Here is a 19,607-nt window from a genome sequence, read left to right as displayed (position 1 = left end):
GAGGACTTGGTGACTGTTTTGAGTATGTGGGGATGAGCTAGGTGACTCGTCCCCCAGGCTCTGACACAGGAGCTGGGAGGATGAGCGGATGTTTACCACAGCCAGTGTGGTGGGACACACACATCTGAGAGCCTGGGGCTTGGCTTCCACCCTGCTGGCAGCATCCCTCGGCCTGGGCCACCCCCTGCTGCAGTAACACCCAGTGGGGCTTCAGAAGCACAATGTCCTTCCAGTCCTTTATTGACGCCAGGCATAAGTTGCTGTGAGCGATGGCGACTCTAAGCGGGTGAGTGGGGTCCCCCACCGAGATGAACCCTGATGGCGGCTGTTTGCCCAGGGCCAGACCTCTCCAGGCAGGCGGAGGGCCAGGCCTGCATCCAGCAGCAGCTTGGGTGGCAGGAGGGTCACCAACTCAGGATGCCAGGGCAGTACTTGTCAATGAGCCCCTGATAGTAGGGCCGCAGCTTGTCCACGTCCGGCAGGTCCGGGCACTTGGTGTAGAGGTCGAACTTGCTGCAGCAGGGGGGGGCGGTGAGCCCCGTGAAGAACCCCCACGGCCCCCCCGACCCCCTCTTTCACTCCCACAACCCCCATCGGTGGGTGGGGGGGCGTACTTGAACTCCTGCACCCAGGGCAGCATGGCCAGGTCCTGCTGGCTGCACAGCTGCTGGTAGTCGCTGCCTGTGTGCCAGGGGTAGAAGGAGTGGAACCGGATCATGTAGAAAGCCTGCGGGCAAGGCCACCCAGCAGCTCACTCAGGGCTGCGGGACTGGGCCTGGTGGACGGGCTGCGTTGCCCCTCCCCCCACCTACCTCAGGGGGCAGTGAGAACTTGTTAAACTTCATCACCTGGTACATGTACTCTGTGGGGAGAGGGTGTCACCACCAGGCACCGCCTCTGCCCCACCGTCCCCCACCGCCCCACTGCCCGCCTCTGGCCTCACCGTCATGGCCCCAGGACATGAGGACCCTGTCCAGCCCGCAGTGAGGCTGATACATGCCAAGTTCTGTGCTGCAGTGAGACACCAGGGTGAGGAGGGCTCAGGAGCCGCCCAGGGAAGGGGGCCCAGCCCTGGACAGCAGGGAGCACCTGTATCGAGGATCCTGGAGGTCAGGGTTGTCCTGGAAGGTGGAGTCGCAGAAAACCACGGAGGCCTGGGGACGGCATCCAACGGGGAAGGTGTCTCCAACGACCGCCCACTGCAGAGTGACAGGCAGCCATGGGGGGCCGTGGAGGGTGCACTGGCCTGTCCCCCAGGTGGTATCCCAGGCCAAGCACCGAGGCCGCCCCACCCCCACCTTGCCTCAACGTGCAGACCTCCTCACCCTCCGCTACCAACTCTTACCTGGGGCTCCCCGAACAGGGCCAGGACCTTCCCCAGGTCGTGCAGGAGCCCGACGAGGTGGAACCAGTCTGGGAGGGGGATGGACAGGGCAGGTTGGGGACTGCAGGGGCCAAGGCAGAGGATGAGCGGGCTTGCGGGGCTGAGAGCCAGGGGCCCAGGGCCTGCTCCCCAACCCAGGCAGGGCTGCTGGAGGAGGCCTGGGCCCACCACTGTCCCCTCCCACCCTACAGGCCGCTGCATTCTGCCCCTTGGAGGCAGCACCTGCCCCCTGCAGCACAGCCGGGGCTCACCCTTGTCTGGGTGGGCCTTCCGGATGCCCTCCGCTGTCTGGAAGGCATGGAAGGAGTTGGGGAAATCTACGTCCGGGTCCGACTCGTCCACCAGCCCATCCAGCAGGTCCACGGCCTCCATGACTGTCATTTTCTTGTAGGAGAAGCCCCCAAACTGGGCATGCTGGTGGGGAAGGAGAAGGCAGCGTGGCCCAGGGTCAGCAGGCCCACCACACAGGCCTCTCCATCCCCTCGGCGCCTGGTGGGCTCACGGGGCTGAGGGTAAGGGTCCCTCCGCGTTTGCACGGGGCGGCAGGAAACGCCTACCTTGCTCCTGACGAAGTCCACTGTCTGGTGCGTGTGCATGAGCTTGTAGGTGGTGAAGACACGGTCCAGGAGGGGACCTGACTGCAGGCCGGAGAGTCAGTGGAGGCTGGCGCCACCCCACCCTGCACACGAGGCCCCATGCCTCCCCTCTCCCAGGCAGCCCCACAGGGTGTGATGGGTGTGGGGGTTCCCACAGGGCACCCCCTGGAACTGTGTGAAGGGCAGGTGCTGCTCCCCAGGGTGTGGATGGGGGGGAAGCGGGGCAGGACGGCAAGGTACTCACTGTGTAGTTTCGGAAGCTGGCCTTGTCTTTGGCCATCTCTGGGTCCACATCAGGTCGGTAGACCAGGGAAGGGTCTGGGCCCTGGGTAGGTGGAGGATTGAACCTATTTCACCATCATGGCAGCTCCACGAGGAAGCACACACATTCCCAGGGTGGCTGCAGACTCCAAGCCTGCCTCCGCTCAAGGGCTGGTGGGGGACACGAGAGGACACAGCCTCTCCCACACCATCCTCCCAGCCCCTGCCATGGCCTCAGCGAGTCCCAGGAGCTCTCACTCCCAGGTCATTATCTGCAAAGCAAAAGTCAGCAGACATCTGCTCCCAGGGTGCAGGGGACACCACGCCTGAGCAGCACACATGGCCACCCTTGAGGGGTGGAAGCGGCCTTGGGAGGAGACTGAGTCCACAGGGAGCCTGGGGGTCGGCAGCCGCTGGCTCTTGCCCAGCTGGACGGAGGAGCAGGGCTGGCCAGTGCCAGCTAGAAGAGGGCAGGAGTGGCTGGCCACCAGGAGAGCAGTCAGCAGGGCCTCTCTGCATGGGGTCTGGGTACTCACCACCGTCACCTTCATCCTGAGAGGGAGCGGCGCTCAGGTGGCAAAGCACAGGCTGGCGAGTGTGTCCTCAGCCAGGCTCCTATATACACCCCAGGTTACATAAGCGACCGCGGTAATGAGTGACCATCCACCCTCCTCCTGGCCTCAGGGAGTTAATGTGTCAGCACAGGAGCAGCCCCCAGCAGTCCCACATCCTCTGGCCCTGACTCAGCCTCCCTCCTGTCCTGAGCCGCTGACCTGCTTAGGATCCTCTGGCCCTGACTCAGCCTCCCTCCTGTCCTGAGCCGCTGAACTGCTTAGGGTTGTCTGTGGGCCCAGCCTCCCACTTGGCCCTGGCTTTAGACCCCTCTGTGGGGTCCCACAAGTAGGGGCAGACCCAAGACCCCACCCTCAAGCACATGCCCCCTCTGCACCACCCCTTCCCCGGCTGCCCCACTGGATCTCAGGAGGTGAAAACTTGTCCCCAGGCCCCCCATGATTCTGGGTGGGGCAGGGGCTTGTTAAGAAAAGATGATTCTGAGGACTTGTTAAAATGGTGAGAAAAGCTTTATTCAAGAGAGTGGTGAGAGGAGCTCACCTCCGAATTCAACAACCACAGCTGGAGATTGATGGCTTGGAGGGGTCAGCGGATGGGAAGTTGCTATGGGAGCCTTGGAGGATAGGGGGGTTCTCACTGGAGTGGCTCAATGAGGATCTTGCAGGAGGCCGGCAGGGTGATGAGATCAAGGGTGGGAGATGAGGAATGGGATCAGATATCGAGGGTGGGTAATTCTCCATAAACTGATTTAGCAGGATTCTTGCTCACACCGGGGTCGGCGGGCCCAGTGAGGATGGGGATGGGGTCAGGCCTCGTCGAGGAAAGGACTCAGGGGCACCTGCCTACAGTTTGGCCACAGAGCGTGTCAGGCTCTGGGAGAGGGGCCTCACAGAGAGTCGGAGCAGGCACGGAACCACCAACACCCAGGCCGCCAACGCAACTTCCCATGCATGGGCCCTGTAGGCACGGAGGACACCGTGAGAACAAAGTGCCCGCAGCAGAGCTGGCGTCTTGGAGCGTGGCCAAGGAAGTCTGGGAACAGCAGTCGGCTGGGGCAGGAGAGAGGGCAGTGGGGTGCTGGGGCCATACCTAGGGCTGTGAAGATCAGAGTTCTGGGCTTCAGGGGTCAGGCAAGAGGGCTGTGGGGAGCTGACCTGACTCAACAAGATCCTGGCGCAGCTGAGCTGAGAAAGAACTGTGAGGAGACCCCAGCGTTCCCCATTTAAATGGCACCTGCCCCACACTCTCCTTCCTTGTCTGACTTCCCGTGGCACTCAGCACTCCCTGACACTCCACCACCCACTTATTCTACCTTCTACGTTTGTCTCCTTCTATCTCCCCCTAGAATGTCAGCCCCTGGGGGTCAAGGCTGTATCCTCACGTGTCCCAACAAGCGTAGGTCACGTGCTCAGCGTGCACTGGCCAGAAGGATGGAGACGGGCGCCCGGGAGGAGGCTACGGCCATCGCCCCCAAAGCAGGTGGTGCCTGGGTCAGGAGAGGGTGTCTGGATAGGTTCAGGAGGTGGGACCCGGCAGGATTCAGAGGAAGGTGTGAAGGAAGAGAGGAGGTTTTTTGTTTTTTGTTGTTTTTTGAAACGGAGTCTTGCTCTGTCATCCAGACTTGAGTGCAGCGGTGCGATCTGGGCTCACTGCAACCTCCACCTCCTGGGCTCAGACGATTCTCCTGCCTCAGCCTCCCAAGTAGATGGAATTACTGGCATGTGCCACCACGCCCAGCTAATTTTTGTATTATTACTATTTTTTTTTTTGAGACAGAATTTTGCTCTTGTTGCCCAGGCTGGAGTGCAATGGTGCAATCTCAGCTCACTGCAGCCTCTGCCTCCCAGGTTCAAGTGATCCTCCTGCTTCAGCCTCCTGAGTAGCTGGGATTACAGTCATGTGCCACCACGCTCAGATAATTTTCTATTTTTAGTAGAGACGGGATGTCACCATGTTAGCCAGGCTGGTCTTGAACTCCTGACCTCAGGTGATGTGCCTGCCTTGGCCTCCCAATGTGCTGGGATTACAGGTGTGAGCCACGGGGCCCAGTCGAGCGGAGGTTTTGGACAGAGCAGCTGGAAGTGGTTGCTGGGGAAGGCGGGGATGGGTGCAGGTGCTGCTGGGCCTCCGCGTGAGGGTGTCAGGTGGGTCTGATTTCGCACCCCAGGCGATGCAGAGGGTCACGGCAGGCGGCCTCCTGACCACAGGGCATGAGGAGGGTGAAGCCTTTCCTGGAGGAGGGAACACTTGGCCCTGACCACAGGCAGGCCCCAGACGGGGTGCCAAGCTGGACTTTGCCCAGGCAGGAGAGGAGACGTCTGGGAGGGTTCTGGCTGGGCTGAGTAGTGGACGCTGAGCTCCTGGCCCCCCAGCCTTGCCCCGGGGCCCCCTCCTTGACTCCATATGCCCCTCCCTCTGTCCTCATGCCCTGTGCTCTGCTGACACCCTTCAGTGGTCACAGGGCACATGACTCTGAGGCCGAGGCCCCTCCACCCTGCAGCCTCTCAGCAGCCACGCCTCCTGTGCACCTGGGGCCTTGGCACTCCCAGCTCCTTCCCCTAGGGAAGGCCTGCTACCCTCAGACCTCACCTGACCCAGTGGTTTTCCCAGGGAGCCGGCCTTGACTGCCTCGCTGTGCGGCCCACCACCCTGACCACCTCTGCTGCAATCCTAGTACATCTCTCAGTGCACAGAGGCCTCCACAGGGCAGGACCAGCCTGGACTGTTCCCACAGGGCCTCGTGGAGCACAGGTCAGTTACCTGGACCCGGCGATCCCTGAGCTTGGGGAGCAAGCACACGGGCGGCGCCTGGGTGGGCGCGTCCAGGACCCTCCCCCTTGGAGGTAGGAGCTGAGGGGCAAGCTCTGTGGGGGAATGTCCTGAGCTCTGCTGAGGCCTCTAGAGTTGGGGTGATCACGGCGACCCTCGTGGGATGGCCGAGAGGGTGACCCTAGGAAACATTTGCAAATTAAATGCTGAGTGTTTGCTAAGTAGCAGAAGGAGCCCTTTCTGAACCCCATGTTCTGCTGGATGACTGGGAGGCTCGAGTGGCACTCACGTGTGAGTCCCCCGTCCCCCTCGGGAAGGACACACACCAAGTCCATGCACGCTGGCGGTGGTCCTTGTTCTTGCTGTCATTTGGGCCTGGGCTGCCCTCCCTGGCTCTTGGTAAGTCACCTGCTGCCCCCACACCTGGTCCCACTGGGTCCCCACACTGGGTGGTGGTGGGGCGCCTGTGCTGCCTGTGGAGCCCCACCCTTGTCTGGCTGCCAGCAAGGGTCTCACACCCTTCAGGTGGGGTGGGTCTATTCGGGCTGGGGGATCTTGCCCCACCCAGCCCTGCCCTGCGGTAGGAAGGGGTGTCCCTGTCCCAGAATGATTTGGGGTGGCTCCTAAACTGCTAAGTTCCCCTCCCTGGCCTCCACAGGGGATCCAGGTGGAGTCTCCATGGTCACCTCAGTCTGGGCTCCAGGATTGACAGCTGGAGCCACAGAGGTCCCTTCATGACCTCTGGAGGGCCACCATCTTTCCCTTGCCCAACCCCAGGGGGCTACAGCATCCCACGCTCCCCCTCCTGTCCCACAGGCATAGGGAGGGAGAGGCTGGGACGCCAAGAGAGGCTGGGACCCCGGGCCAGGCAGGCACGTGGAAGGGCTGGTTGTGCATGAGAACAGGAACAGCCCAGGCACAAGGCCGGGCTTCAGTCTGACTGGACCAGCAGCGGAGGGGCCGCTTCTGGCCAATTCAGCCTCTCTCCCCTGCTCGTCCAGACATGGCCCTGTGTGTTCAGAGCCCAGCTTCTGCTCCACGTCTCTGGGCAGACACCTCCTCTCTGAAGCGCTTTTTAGCATCTGGTGCTGCCGCCAGCTGTGTCTGGCAGCTGTCCCCCAAGGATTCACAATTTCAGGGTGTTTAGGCTCCTTGACGTACCAGCACTGCATGTAGACCAGCCTGGGTCCACAGGTGTGCGAGGGTTTACGTGTGCAAAGCCATGCAGGTGTTGTTGCTGCAGAACCTGCTGTCTGCAGCTCCGAGGGACTGGGCTTCAGATGGGGCTCAGCTGCAGCTCTGGACGGGGGCACAGCACCCTGGCTGGGATGGGCAGGGGTGTGGCCCGGCCCCACCTCAGCCATAGCTGTGGGGGCTGCTGGGGTCCACAGGAGCTGAGTCCTGCCGGCCGGCTGGTCCCATGAGTTGCCACAGGCGGTGGCTGAGATTCTGCACCTGGCAGGTGCCCAGCACACAGCCCACTCGCAGGAGCTGGGCTTGGGTCCTGCGGGGGCCCGAGTGTCTTCGGGGGCCCGAGTGTTGGCGGCCACCATCCCGGAGAGGCTGACCCATAGCAGGGGCCAGGCCAGCACCCCTCTGTGGCTGGAGGGCCTGGTGAAGCTTCCAGACCACAGGTCGGGGTGCGGGGTGCCTGGGCTGCAGGCTGCTGGAAGGGGTCCGGGCTGGGGGCTCCCTGCAGAGGCAGATGGAGAAAGTCAACCTGATAACTCAGCCTTTCAGAGAACTCACACCTACCCACTTTTGCCTCTACACAGGCCTGGGTCACTGCCAGGGGAAGCCCACGTCCCCCACCCACACACAGCCTGGAGCATGGCCAGGGGAAGCCCGCGTCCCCCCTGGGCTTGGGGCCTGGGACCATCTCAGTGGCCCGGGTCACGTGTCCCGGGAACCGGCACCTCCTTGGCCAAAGGGCACCCCGGCGGCCAAGCCTCTGCGGGTCACCACTCTCAGGGCTCAGGGTGACTCGGCTTCTGCCCTCCCTTTAGGGTGGTCACAGGTGGGCCAGGGATACCGCCAGCCTCCCCTCCCCCAGCAGACACCCCTAGAAGGGGGCTGTGCCCATGTGTTTGGGGAGAAGCAACTGCCCTGTGTAGGGAGGCAGAGAAAGAGGGGCCTCTGGCCCTGCTCAGGCGCTCCTGAGCCTGGGGTAGGGACCTTCGTTTGGGAGGGGAGTGCTAGCAGCAGGTGGGGGCGTGGAGGGAGGGCGGCCCCCGGCACTCTGCTTCCCTGCGGGGGCCACAGGGGTTGGCTGGCCCAAGACCTGGACTCACCTGGGTTTGACGGGACGCGGGTCCCCGCCCAGGCTGCGGGACAGCGCGCCAGGGAGCTGCAGGCAGAGGAGGCTGATGCAACCCAGGGCGGCTGTCGGGATCCGGGCCATGGCGGGCGGGGCTGCAGGGGAGGGGGCGGTGAGCCGGGCAGGTCGGGGGCAGCCTGAGCCGTGAGCCAACCCCTCCGCCGGCACCTCGGGGAGCCCTCCGCGGTCCGGGCGCCGGGCGTGGGCGTGGCAAGCTGGGCACGGGCGTCCGTCGGGGCGCAGGCCTCGGGCGCGAAGCGGGCAGTGGGTCTGGGGTCGGCCGCGGGTCCGGGGCGCAAGGTGGAGCGGGCTGGGTGGGTTGGGGGTCCTCCCTGGAGCGGAGTCGCGGCCCGGGATGGCACCTCCAGAGCTGAATACGTAGCCTTTCCAGCAAGGGGCGGAGCCGGATGCACGGACGGGGCGGGGCGCCCCTCCCCCGGGCCCAGCCACCCTCGGGGCGGGGAAGGGGCTGCAGCGAAGGGGCGGTGGAGGGGCCTGTCCCCGCTGGGAGCGCTCGGCGACTGGCCCGGGACCGCGGGACCGCCAGCCTCACTCCAAGCGCCTTCTGGTGGGGACGCAGCCCCGAGCCTGCGGGGGCCGGACTTCCCCAGGCTGCAGCGGGGTTCTGGGGGGCGAGCCGTCGTCTGAGCTGATCCCACGGCTGGGGTGGGCTCGGACCCGACGGGGCCCACCCCGTCAACCACCTCCCGAGTCCGGGCCCGGGCGGTCCCACCCTCCAGGGTCTGACCCGGTGGACAACGGGCTCCCGGCCTGACCAGCAAGTCCGCGGGATTCCGCAGCGGGCTGGCCATTCCGCTGTCCTCTGACACGGTGCCCCCAACCCCGGGGCTGCGCTCCTAAAAGGCTGTACCTACCCCCCGCCGCTCCAATCCCGGACCAAAGTATTGCGCGGTTTTCGTAACAAATTTAAACAAGTGTCCGGGCGTGGTGGCTCAGTCCGGTAATCCCAGCAGTTTGGGAAGCCGAGGCGGGCGGATCACGAGGTCAGGAGATCGAGACCATCCTGGCTAACGCGGTGAAACTCCGTCTCTACTAAAAATACAAAAAATTAGCTGGGCGTGGTGGCGGGTGCCTGTAGTCTCAGCTACTCGGGAGGCTGAGGCAGGAGAATGACGTGAGCCCGGGAGGCGGAGCTTGCAGTGAGCCGAGATGGCACCACTGCACCCCAGCCTGGGCGACAGAGCGAGACTCCGCCCCCGACCCCCCCCCCAAAATTAGCTGGGCATGGTGGCGGGTCCCTGTAATCTCAGCTACCCGGGAGGCTGAGGCATGAAAGGCTGAGGCTTGAACCCAGGCGGCGGAGATTGCAGTGAGCCGAGATCACGCCATTGCACTCCAGCTTGGACGACAGAGAGAGACTCTGTCTCAAAAAAAAAAAAAAGAAAAGAAAAGAAAAAAGAAATTTAAAACAAGTGAAACGTGAGACTCCCCTCACCATCGCCACCCACTTGGGACCCCTACCCTGGTCTGGGTGGGAGCCCTCTCCTGACCTGCCCTGGGCACACCGAGGTGTGGCCATGTGAGGTGCACACACACATCCATGTGTGCAGATCTGCGATACGACTGAGACCCCATTCTTTCCTGAGAGCTTTTTTGGAGGTCCTGGCAGAGGAGCACAGCTACTCGAAGCCCAGTCCTCCATCCTCTTCAACAGAGCACGCAGCTTCGGAGGGATGCACAGGGAACGGTGGGGAAGGAAGGGGACACCTGCTTCTGAGCCACCCACATCAGCCGAATCAACCCTGGTGACCAGTGGGGTGACAGGCGTCACAGCCCGACCGTCCTCACATCAGAGACCCCATTATTTCCTATGATTGGATCTACTGCAACATATAGGTGTTATATGATTCACCTCATCTGCTATTAATGTGAAATTAGGTGATTGCCAGTCTTTTCATGAGGTGCTGCCTTGAGCTCACAGATGTGTCTGTAGGACACCTTCCTGGAAGTAGAAATTCTGGTTGAAGGTGAGCACGTGTTTATGTTGATAGATGGTTCACTGTTCTCCACAGAGCTTTCGCCTACCCACCGTCCACAAGTCCTGGACTTGGTGTCATGGGTTCCAAGCTGCTGAGACTGGCCTCTCTGTTGGGTTAGCTGAGGATCTCTGCGTCCGTTTGTGCTTCCCCGTCTGTCTCCCCAACCCCTGCGATCACCCCGTAACCCTCCTGCTGACACACCATGGGAGCACAGTCAACATTTGCTGGATGAATAAGCTGAGGAGTGCTGAGCACACACCCCACAGGCCGTTCTGGGAGGGCAGGGATGCCCTGCAGGTATTATTTACTTATTTTGACCAGTTGCGGGGCAGGGAGTGTCACATTTATAGGGGTTTTTTGTTGTTGTTGTTGTTGTTGTTTGAGATGGAGTCCCACTCTGTCACCCAGGCTGGAGTGCGGTAGCGAAATCTCAGCTCGCTGCAAACTCCGCCTCCCAGGTTCAAGCGATTCTCCTGCCTCAGCCTCCCAAGTAGCTGGAATTACAAGTGCCCACTACCACGCCCGGATAATTTTTGTATTTGAGACAGGGTTTCACCATGTTGGCCAGGATGGTCTTGAATTCCTGACCTTAGGTGATCCACCCACCTCGGCCTCCCAAAGTGCTGGGATTACAGGTGTGAGCCACTGCACCCAGAGTTTTGTTTGTTTGTTTGTTCGTTTGTTTGTTTTGAGATGGAGTCTCACTCTGTCGCCCAGGCTGGAGTGCAGTGGCACAATCTTGGCTCACTGCGACCTCCACCTCCCAGGTTCAAGTGATTCTCCTGCCTCAGCCTTCCAAGTAGCTGGGATTATGGGCATCTGTCACCACACCCGGCTAATTTTTGTATTTTTAGTACAGACAGGGTTTCACCATGCTGGCCAGGCTGGTCTTGAAGTCTTGACCTCAAGCAATCTGCCCACCTCTGCCTCCCAAACTGCTGGGATTACAGGTGTGGGCCACCAAGCCCGGCCAAGTGTCACATTTATGTTGAAAGGTGGGGTGGCAGCCAAGAAGGCAGGTGCTGGGGAGGCAGGCAGAAAGGGCTAGAGGGGACAGAGTGGATGGGTGGGAGAAATTTAGCAGGGCAGGATGGTAAATGAGGGGCTCACAGTTCCTGGCGAAGCCCTTCTGTTTGCTGATGTGGCAGCTACTGAGGGGGTGGGAAGAAGTCAGGGCCTGGACATGCTGAGGCCGAGCTGCCTGGGGGTTGTCCAGGGAGAGGGGTCTGGTCACTCCCCAGCCTGGCAGGCATGGGACTGAAGAGAAGGCAGGTCGAGAACAGTTTTGGGGTTTCAGGGATGGCGCGGCCATGGAGGATATGGTGAGCCTCGTCCACAGAGAATGTGGAGAGGCTGGCCAAGGACAGAGCCCAGTGCCAGCTCTGGAGGGGCAGGTAGGGAAGGGCCTGAGCAGAGGATCCCCCAGGTTCCCAAGTCTGCTGCTGCGGCTTCTGCTGCTGCCTCCCCACTCGGCCCTCAGCTTTCCACACTGCCACTAGCTCTGTCCTTTCAAAACACAAGTGCAATCAAATCATTCACCCCACCAATAAAGAAAAACCAGTGAAAATTCCCTGTCCTCACAAGGCTTTTTTTTTTTTTTTTTTGAGACGGAGTCTCGCTGTGTCGCCCAGGCTGGAGTGCAGTGGTGTGATCTTGACTCACTGCAAGCTCTGCCTCCTGGGTTCACGCCATTCTCCTGCCTCAGCCTCCCGAGTAGCTGGGATTACAGGCACGTGCCACCATGCCTGGCTAATTTTTGTATTTTTAGTAGAGATGGGGTTTCACCATGTTGTCCAGGTTGGTCTGAAACTCCTGACGCCAAGTGATCCACCCGCCTGGGCCTCCCAAAGTGCTGGGATTTACAGGCGTGAGCCACCGCGCCCGGCCTTTGGGGGGTTTTGTTTGAGTGTTTTATGATGGTGGAGGTAAGTTTGATAGCAAGGAATCCATAGACAGGGAAGGATGCAGTTTAGCAGCGGGCACTAACAGTGAATGATGGCCTGAGATGAGGAGTGGGCAGGGGGGCAGAGCCCTGTGGTAATGGAGGGAGGGGTGGTGTGAGGGGTGTAAGATGGGGACTTGGTGCTCCCATCTGATAGCTTCTATTTGCTCTGTGAGGAGCAGCCAATCATCTCAGAGACACTGGAAGTGGGGTGAGAGGTTCGAGGAGAGTGCAGACTGCAAGACAGCTGACCAGAAATCAGCAGGCTGGGCGGTAGGGAGGGGCGTCCATCCATCTGAGACACTGCGCCACTGTGGATGGTTGTTCCCAAGGGCCTGGTGGAAGCATGACAGTGGAGAGAGTGCGACGCAGGGTCCCCAGAGTCTCAGAGAGAGTGGAGAGTGCAGTGCAGGGTCCCTAGAGTCTCTCCGAAGAGAGCCAGCCCTGGGCTCAAGCACTAGCCCAGACTCGGCCCGGGACACTGCCAGCCTGCACACAAGCTCAGTGGTGCGGTAATGTGGTGCTGAGGACCTTTTTGGGTGCAAGTGACAGAAACCAACTTGAGCCACCTGGGGCAAAAAGGAGGATTTCTGGCAGGGCACAGTTTCTCACACCTGTAATCCCAACACTTTTTGAGGCAGATGCAGGAGGATCATTTGAGGACAGGAGTTCAAGACAAGCCTAGGCAACATATCAAGACACTGTCTCCACAAAAAAATTAAATTTTAAAAAGATGATTTCTCAACCTGTGAAAACCAACAGTGGGAGAGGAGAGGTGTAGTGTGGCCTGTGCCTGAGGGCAGGGAGGGGACCCTGGTGGGGTCTGTCACTTTGATTCCATTCATTCTCTTGGGCTGGCTCCTGCCCATGGTTGGAGCCTGGATGCCAGTCATTTGGCCAGTTCTTGCAGCAGCCAAACTCATTTAAAAACAGACCTTCAGGGCCAGGTGCGGTGGCTCACACCTGTAATGCCAGCACTTTGGGAGGCCGAGGTGGGCGGATCATGAGGTCAGGAGATCGAGACCATCCTGGCTAACACGGTGAAACCCCATCGCTACTAAAAATACAAAAAAATAGCTGGGCGTGGTGGCAGGTGCTTGTAGTCCCAGCTACTCAGGAGGCTGAGGCAGGAGAATGGTGTGAACCTGGGAAGTGGAGGTTACAGTGAGCCGAGATCACGCCACTGCACTCCAGCCTGGGCGACACAGCTAGACTCTGTCTCAAAACAAACAAACAAAAACAAACAAACAAAAAACAAACAACAGACCTTCGGGCTGGGGGCGGTGGCTCATGCCTGTAATCCCGGCACTTTGAGACGCTGTGGTGGGTGGATGGCCTGAGGTCAGGAGTTCGAGACCAGCCTGGCCAACATGGTGAAACCCAGTCTCTACTAAAATACAAAAATTAGCCAGGCATGGTGGTGCACCCCTGTAATCCAAGCTACGCGGGAAGCTGAGGCGGGAGAATCACTTGAACCCAGGAGACAGAGGTTCCAGTGAGCCGAAATCGTGCCACTGCACTTCAGCCTGGGTGATGGATTGAGACTCTGCCTCAAAAACAAAACAAAACATAACAAAAAACAGACCTTGGCCTGCTGTGCTCAGAGGGGTTTCCCTGCTGCACCAGGCTGGCTCCTGCACCTTCTCTCCCAGCATGCTCTGCTCTGGGCTCATGCTCATCCCTGAGCCACTTCAGGGGTGGCCCTGGCCAGCCCTGCCCTTGAGAGGGGTGGGCACTGTCAGGGATTCTGGGGGATGCAGCTTTCCCAGAGCCCTCTGCTCCGTGGCCTCATGTGCCTCACACGTTTAGAACACTTGCTGTTTACAGGGGGACAGGAGCGTGCAGTTTTTAAGCTAATGTGTTAAATGTCTCACTTGGCCTAGATGGGGGCTCTTCAGCCTGGGACCCCAAGGGCAGGGCCTGAATTCTCTCTCCGTTCCCCATCGCCAGGCTGGCAGCCCCTGAGGTGATGGCCCTGCGCCTCCTCTGACTTCTAGTTTGGGGGGCCCGGTGGGCAGCGCCCAGGCTTCTCCCGCCTTTCTCTAGCTGGACAGCGAGGGGTGGGGGACCAGGAGTCTGGGGACCCGATCCCCAGATTGGGACGGCCCAGGGGTGGGGTTCGGGCCCCTGTGCGGGGAGTCCCAACGGCGAGGGCAGCTGTGGTCCTGGCCCATGCCTCCCGCCGACACCACAGCCTACCCGGCTCAGGGCGTCAGACCCGCCGGAGCCGCAGCCCAGGTGCCCGGCCCGAGGGGCGGTGCCCAGGCCCCAGAGTGGGCAGCGATGGGCGGGGCGCCGCTCTCGGGAGCCGCCCTCCCGCCCGCTGGACCAATGGAGATGCGCGGCTGCAGGCCCCGCCCGCTCAGGGCGGGACGACAGCGCGCAGGCGCACGGCGCTCCCGGGCGGGCCGGCTGGCTGGGAAGATGGCGGCGGGAGCCCGAGCCGCCGCCGCCGCCGCCGCCGCGGAGCGAACCAGGGGTGTCCGGGGTGCGCGGTCCGGGGCCGGGCCATGAGCGCGCCGCCCTCGAGTCCCCGAGCCGCGGAGCCCGCCCGCGCCCCTCGGGCCACCCCGCGTCCCTCGCCATGGCGCGGCTCGCGGACTACTTCGTGCTGGTGGCTTTCGGGCCGCACCCGCGCGGTGAGTGCCGAGGCCAAGCGCTCAGGGCCGGGGGCCGAGGGTCGAGTGCTGAGGGCCGGGGGCTGGGTCTGAGGGTCGAGGGCCGGGGGCTAGGGGCTGGGGGTCGAGGACTGAGGGCTGGGGGCCGGGTCGGGAGGCCGAGGACTGAGGGCCTGGCGCTGAGGGCTGAGGACCGGGGGCTGGGCGCCGAGGGCCGGGGTCGGGGGGCCGAGGGCCAGGGCCGGGGCCGGGGGCCGGGCGGGGGCTGAAGGCCGGGGCCGACCGGACAGCCCGCGGGGAGAATGGGCGTTCGCTCGGGGCGGCGTGGCCGCGCGGGCCTGGTGGCGGCAGGGAGAGAAGCCTGGGCCCGGCCTGCCCGGCCTCCTTGGGGTGGGACGGGCTCTCCCCTTGGCCGGCTGCCGGCGGCTGTGGCTCTAGTGGCTCCAGGGGCGCGGACCCGCGGCTCGCCAGCCGGCCTCTGACCTTGGTGCTGCGTCTGAAGCCCCCGGCGGTCTTGGCGGGGTGCAAAGAGGGGGTGGAGTTCGGGGTTGGTGCATGGAGAAGCGGTGTTTGAATTGCAACTGGGAGGGTTTGAGGAGGAAGCGTCGAGAGTAGAGAGAAGAGCATTCCTGGCGACTCGCCTGACGGTCCAGGCCCTGCACGCCAAGCCCTGGGTGGGGGATCATCGTGGTGATCGGTGCCCATGCCCAGGAGGTCTGTGTCTGGGGTCAGCGCCCGTGTCTGAGAGCCCTTCAGCCCAGGACGTAGGAGAAAACGGAGCCTGACGATGACATCAGCAACAGCCTGGAGACAGCAGCGTTGGCGAGCATGCTTGGTGTGCCAGGCCCCGCACAGCCCTTTGTGTGCATGATCTCACCTCTTCCTCCCAGCAGCCCACCGGGGTTGCCTTGCTGTTGCCCATATCTGTAGAGAAGTCAGGCGCGGATAAGTTGACTGCCTGGCCTGAGCCGGCTCAGAGAGGCTGGGACTGGCACCCAGGCTGTCAGATCCCAGCTGCAGACGGGCAGTGTGTGGGGATGGCTGTGTGGTCAGGCAGGGGCTGGATCTTGAGCCTGGAGATGGGATTGAGCTTGCCTTCCCAGTTACCCTGTTTTTTTGTCAGTCCAGCTGTCACTGTCCCCACCAAAGACCTGGAGTTCTCTCTTTGTGTTTCTTCTGCTGGACACCCCCCCAACACTTCCTGAAGCCTCTTTAGCATCTTCTTCGTCTCCAGCCCCTCCTCGGTGCCCGCTTACTCAGCATACTCTCCTCTCTGCTAACGTCTATCCAAGTGTGTGTCTTATGGCACCGTCAGTCATGAGCATCTGTCTTTTTCTTTAGAGAGGGAGTTCTTGCTTGCTAGGACCACACAGTCCTCATCCCCACTGTGTGCAGGCTGGCTGTCAGTGTTGTCTTGACCCACAGAGGGAGCTGTCTGCACTGAGGCACCTGTGAGGGGCATGGAGGAGGCTGTACCACCTGGGGCAGAGGGTGCCTGAGGATCCAGGGAAGTAAGGCTGGCTGAGGGCTGCCTTGACGTGAGGGGCCTTGGGCTGAGGGCCGGGGCGGGGGCTACAGAAAGAGCTGATAATGACCCTGATGATCCTGAGAGCAGTGTGGAGAGGGTTTGGGCTGGTAGAGACATGACCCTGATGACCCTGAGAGCAGTGTGGAGAGGGTTTGGGCTGGTGGAGACATGACCCTGATGGCCCTGAGAGCAGTGTGGAGAGGGTTTGGGTTGGTGGAGACATGACCCTGATGATCCTGAGAGCAGTGTGGAGAGGGTTTGGGTTGGTGGAGACATGACCCTGATGATCCTGAGAGCAGTGTGGAGAGGGTTTGGGCTGGTGGAGGCATGACCCTGATGGTCCTGAGAGCAGTGTGGAGAGGGTTTGGGCTGGTGGAGGCATGACCCTGATGGCCCTGAGAGCAGTGTGGAGAGGGTTTGGGCTGGTGGAGGCTGCAGGCAAAGGCCAGGTGAGAGGCGTGGTGGCTGTGGGGTGAGGAGTTGAAGGTAGGCAGAGAGAAGAGGCAGAGTGGGCTCCACGACAAGCTGGCTGTGACATGTGTGTGCTCACTGCTGGAGCCACACATAGCGCAGGCACTTGTTTGTGTGTATCCTTTGCACAGGACAGGGTAGAAGGCTGGAGCCCGAGGTACCTCCCCCTTTCCCTAAGTGGCAGAAACGAGTGATAAATGGTCCACTGCAGTAGGGTTGGAGGACCGTGGAGCCTTGTACCCACTACCTTCTGGGGTTGAGCTGGTCAACTGCTTGCTGGCCTTGCAGCCCCAGGCACCCCTTAGAAGGACTTGTTCATTCTTGAGGGGAACAAGGCTATAGACTGGGACCCTGGTCATGGGCTGAGGGCAGAGCCAGGTACCAGGGCAGGTGGGAGAGGGGGAAGAAGCAGAGGAGTGTGGTGTGGGGGTCAGTTGTCTGTGCTTTGCCCCTTGATAGCTTTGTGACTTCAAGCCAGTTGTTTGGCTCTCTGTGCCTCAGTTTCCTCATCTGCGGATGGAGTGAGTCATGTTAACCTCCCAGGCTGCCGTGAGGATGCAGTGAATGCACACATGTGAAGCGGTAGCACACAGGAGGCCTCTGGAAATGATAAGTGTCTTTCACTAGTGACTGAGCAGCAGGTGTGTGGATGTGGACCCTCTAGGCACAGACACAACAGGCACTTCTGAGCAGGTAGAAGACCCCCTCTGTTCTGTCAGGCTAGGACTTCAGGGTGGGATGCAGGGTCTCTTGGGTTGGGGATTAGGAGTGGCGGATAGCTTGTCTTGGCCTGGATCTGGACATCCTGTCTGGAGCTGCTGGGTGCAGCACCAGGGTGCTGAGGGTGCATGAGTCCTGCCTGAGGCAGCATCCCAGTTGCTAGTGGTTACTAGCTGGCAACCTCTCAGGAAAGGTGGGGAGGGGCCCTGAGAAGGTAAATGCCTGTGCTGGCCGTGACCCTTTCAACTCAGAGAGTGATGATGGCCGGCGCTGGCCCATCTGCAGGCCCCTCACCTGGTGAGTCAGGGATCACCTTCTGTGCCCTGGGGCCGGCATCAGGACTAGACAGACTGCCTCTGCCCGGCTCTTGCCCAGAAGGGCCCTGATCACAGCATGGCCAGTGCTGAGGTGTCTTTGGGAGCAGGAGACACATTTGATCTGGCCCTGACCTGGCCATTGGCCTTCCAGCTCCAGCAGCCGAGTGTGCATCTGTCTGGGAGGAGGGGCTGGACCCCTTGCATCTGAGAAAAAGACCTTTTACCCCATGGCCTCGCCTCTCATCCTGACTGTGATGAGCTGGCTGCATTCTTGAGCCCCATCTACTGTCCCCACCCACGTTCCTGCCCTCCCTCTGGAGCGGGTTGGGGCTGTTTGGGATGGCCTCAGCTGCCTCCCAGCCTCCACCCTGGGAGCCGGAAGGGGTCCAAGACCTTGGGTCAGAACTGCTCAAGTCTGATGGGCAGGGGAGGTTGAGGGGATGGCTGCGGAAGCTGCGGGGGCCCGCGCATGGCCTGCTGTTGCGGCTGAGGGAGCCATGTGCGTGTTGGGGTTGGGTGGGTGGCACAGCAGGAAGGTGCTGGCCTTCCTTCTTTTCTTCCCTTTTCCTATAGCTGGTTTCCCCACAAGCAGCAGAGCTGGCCAGGGCTGGTCTTCGTGCATGGTGGGGAGTGTGGTGGGGGAACAGGAGAGGCTGCCATCCTTCTTTGCCTCCACACAGCACATGCTGGCCTGGGCCAGCCCTCCAGGCGTCAGAGCCTGGCACTGGTGATGGGGTGCTGCCAGCAGATGACAGAACGCGAGGTCTGTGTTCGCCTGCCTGCCCGCCCGCCTTTCAGGCCTGCAGTCTGTGTGGGGCTGGCTGCAGGGACATTGGTGCAGGAGGAAGTGCTTTTTGAGGAGCTTTCAGGACAGGAGCCCCAGTATTGTCCTTGGGTGGCCCCCTCAGCCCCATATGCAAAGGTGGAGGTGGCAAGGAAACCTTGCTGCCCTGTGCCACACAGCACACTGTTTGGATTTGTCCTGTTGCCGAGGGGAGGAGTGGGGAGGGCACCCTCCCTCCTGTCTGTTCTGAGGTAAAGGCAGCACTCTGGTGGGCAAGAAGCTCAGCTGCTGGAGGTCACTCCTGTGGCAATAGGGCTCAAGTGGGTGGGGGACCCTGGGAAGACATGGCAAAACCCCCCACATCCCCCTGGAGGCCAAGACGTGGCCAAGATGTGTCCTGGCCCTGGACAGCACAGAGCTGAGGTGCAGGCTGGGACCTGAGAAGGGTGAGGAGGAGAGCTGCTCACAGCTGAGGGCTGCAGGGCCCTCCATGGCCTGCCTTTCCAGGGGCCAGCTGTGTTCTGTCATTCCCTGGGGCTCCGGAAGGTGCCCTGTACTTCCGACTGAGGAACCTGTTTGCTTGTTGGGTGTGGGGAAGATGGTTGTGTAGCCGACTGTACAAGCCCTAATTAGCCTGTGGTCCGTCCCAGCCAAGCCAGCAGGTGCACTAGCAGTCACTGGGGTGTGGTGGAGGGAGGTCGGTCCTGGGGTCCCTATAGGCCCCAGGCTGGGGCAGAGTTTCCCAGGGGAGGGGTTGCTCTGTGGGCTGAGACCTGAAGGGCCAGTCTGGGGCTGTCATGGCACAGAGGAGCTCAGGGAGAGGTGCCTGCTTGGCCTGGCCCACTTGGGCTGCTGGGCCAGCCCAAGGAGAATGGAGCTCAGGGCTGGCTCTTTGGAGGGTAGAGCCCTGCAGAGGACTTAAGGCTGAGTGAGAGTTGGTGCTTCACAAGACTAGCTGGATGCAGAGGGTCAAGGTAGACGGTGATCTGCCACTCTGCCCATCCTCCTGGGGAAGGCTGCCTTCCCTGCCTGGCCTGGGGGAGGTTGCAGTGCAGAGACTGCTGTCCCTGTTCATAAACCCCTCTTCCTTCCTCCGCCTGCTGCCTCGTGGCAAGAACTGGGTGAGCCCTGGGTGCCAGCCAGGTCTGGGCCCAGATGGTGGTTTGGGGCCAGGCACAAGGAGGCCTTTGGGGGAGTGGGTGGGGTGGGGGAGGAGCTGCAGCTCAGGGCCTGCGCCTGAGTGAGCTGTGCTTGGGGGTGTGGAGGTAGGTGTGGCACCCGCAGACACCTGGGCCCCCACCCGTCTGCCGCCTGTCCTCTGCAGGGT

The 19,607-nt window shown here is 61.6% G+C and overlaps 3 protein-coding genes across 9 annotated transcripts in view; 1 reads left to right on the top strand and 2 right to left on the bottom strand.

Moving 5' to 3' along the window:
* Positions 1–222: 222 nt before the first annotated feature.
* Positions 223–2,858, bottom strand: MIOX (myo-inositol oxygenase). 2 transcript variants are annotated; one of them, XM_054470516.1, is made up of 10 exons: positions 2,778–2,858; positions 2,225–2,305; positions 1,942–2,022; positions 1,636–1,798; positions 1,346–1,413; positions 1,090–1,199; positions 944–1,011; positions 813–862; positions 615–727; positions 223–513 (listed from the first exon to the last, which is right to left on the bottom strand). In XM_054470516.1, exons 1-10 carry the CDS (start codon positions 2,790–2,792, stop codon positions 405–407), a joined length of 858 nt encoding a protein of 285 aa, XP_054326491.1. In that variant the 5' UTR covers positions 2,793–2,858; the 3' UTR covers positions 223–404. The 2 variants fall into 2 exon arrangements, with proteins under 2 accessions (XP_054326491.1, XP_054326492.1); XM_054470517.1 differs by having other exon boundaries at positions 615–681.
* A 443-nt stretch (positions 2,859–3,301) lies between these two features.
* On the bottom strand, positions 3,302–8,338 carry ADM2 (adrenomedullin 2). The gene is made up of 2 exons (XM_054470515.2): positions 7,875–8,338; positions 3,302–7,276 (listed from the first exon to the last, which is right to left on the bottom strand). The coding sequence occupies exons 1-2, from the start codon at positions 7,982–7,984 to the stop codon at positions 6,940–6,942; spliced, it is 447 nt and encodes a 148-aa protein (XP_054326490.1). The 5' UTR covers positions 7,985–8,338; the 3' UTR covers positions 3,302–6,939.
* Positions 8,339–14,239: 5,901 nt separating this feature from the next.
* The window catches only part of SBF1 (SET binding factor 1), a 28,441-nt gene continuing 23,073 nt past the window's right edge, over positions 14,240–19,607 (top strand). For all 6 annotated transcript variants that reach the window (XM_054470489.2, XM_054470486.2, XM_054470488.2 and 3 more), the window contains exon 1: positions 14,240–14,481. In XM_054470489.2, coding sequence (XP_054326464.1) covers positions 14,427–14,481 — 55 coding nt within the window. In that variant the 5' untranslated portion in view covers positions 14,240–14,426. The remainder of the gene's footprint in view (positions 14,482–19,607) is intronic.

This window comes from Pongo pygmaeus, chromosome 23 (assembly GCF_028885625.2).
Source record: "Pongo pygmaeus isolate AG05252 chromosome 23, NHGRI_mPonPyg2-v2.0_pri, whole genome shotgun sequence".
NCBI lineage: Eukaryota > Metazoa > Chordata > Mammalia > Primates > Hominidae > Pongo > Pongo pygmaeus.
The sequence above is the reverse complement of the archived record's forward strand: the minus strand, read 5'-3'. Positions and strand labels throughout refer to the sequence as shown.

Coding starts and splice junctions, on each gene's coding strand:
- MIOX (XM_054470516.1), bottom strand. Junction 1,012..1,089: donor CTCCAGGATCCTCGATACAG/GTGCTCCCTGCT, acceptor GTCTCACTGCAG/CACAGAACTTGGCATGTATC. Junction 863..943: donor CATGTCCTGGGGCCATGACG/GTGAGGCCAGAG, acceptor CTCTCCCCACAG/AGTACATGTACCAGGTGATG.
- ADM2 (XM_054470515.2), bottom strand. CDS start 7,984: ATGGCCCGGATCCCGACAGCCGCCCTGGGTTGCATCAGCCTCCTCTGC. Junction 7,277..7,874: donor CCGCGTCCCGTCAAACCCAG/GTGAGTCCAGGT, acceptor CTGCCTCTGCAG/GGAGCCCCCAGCCCGGACCC.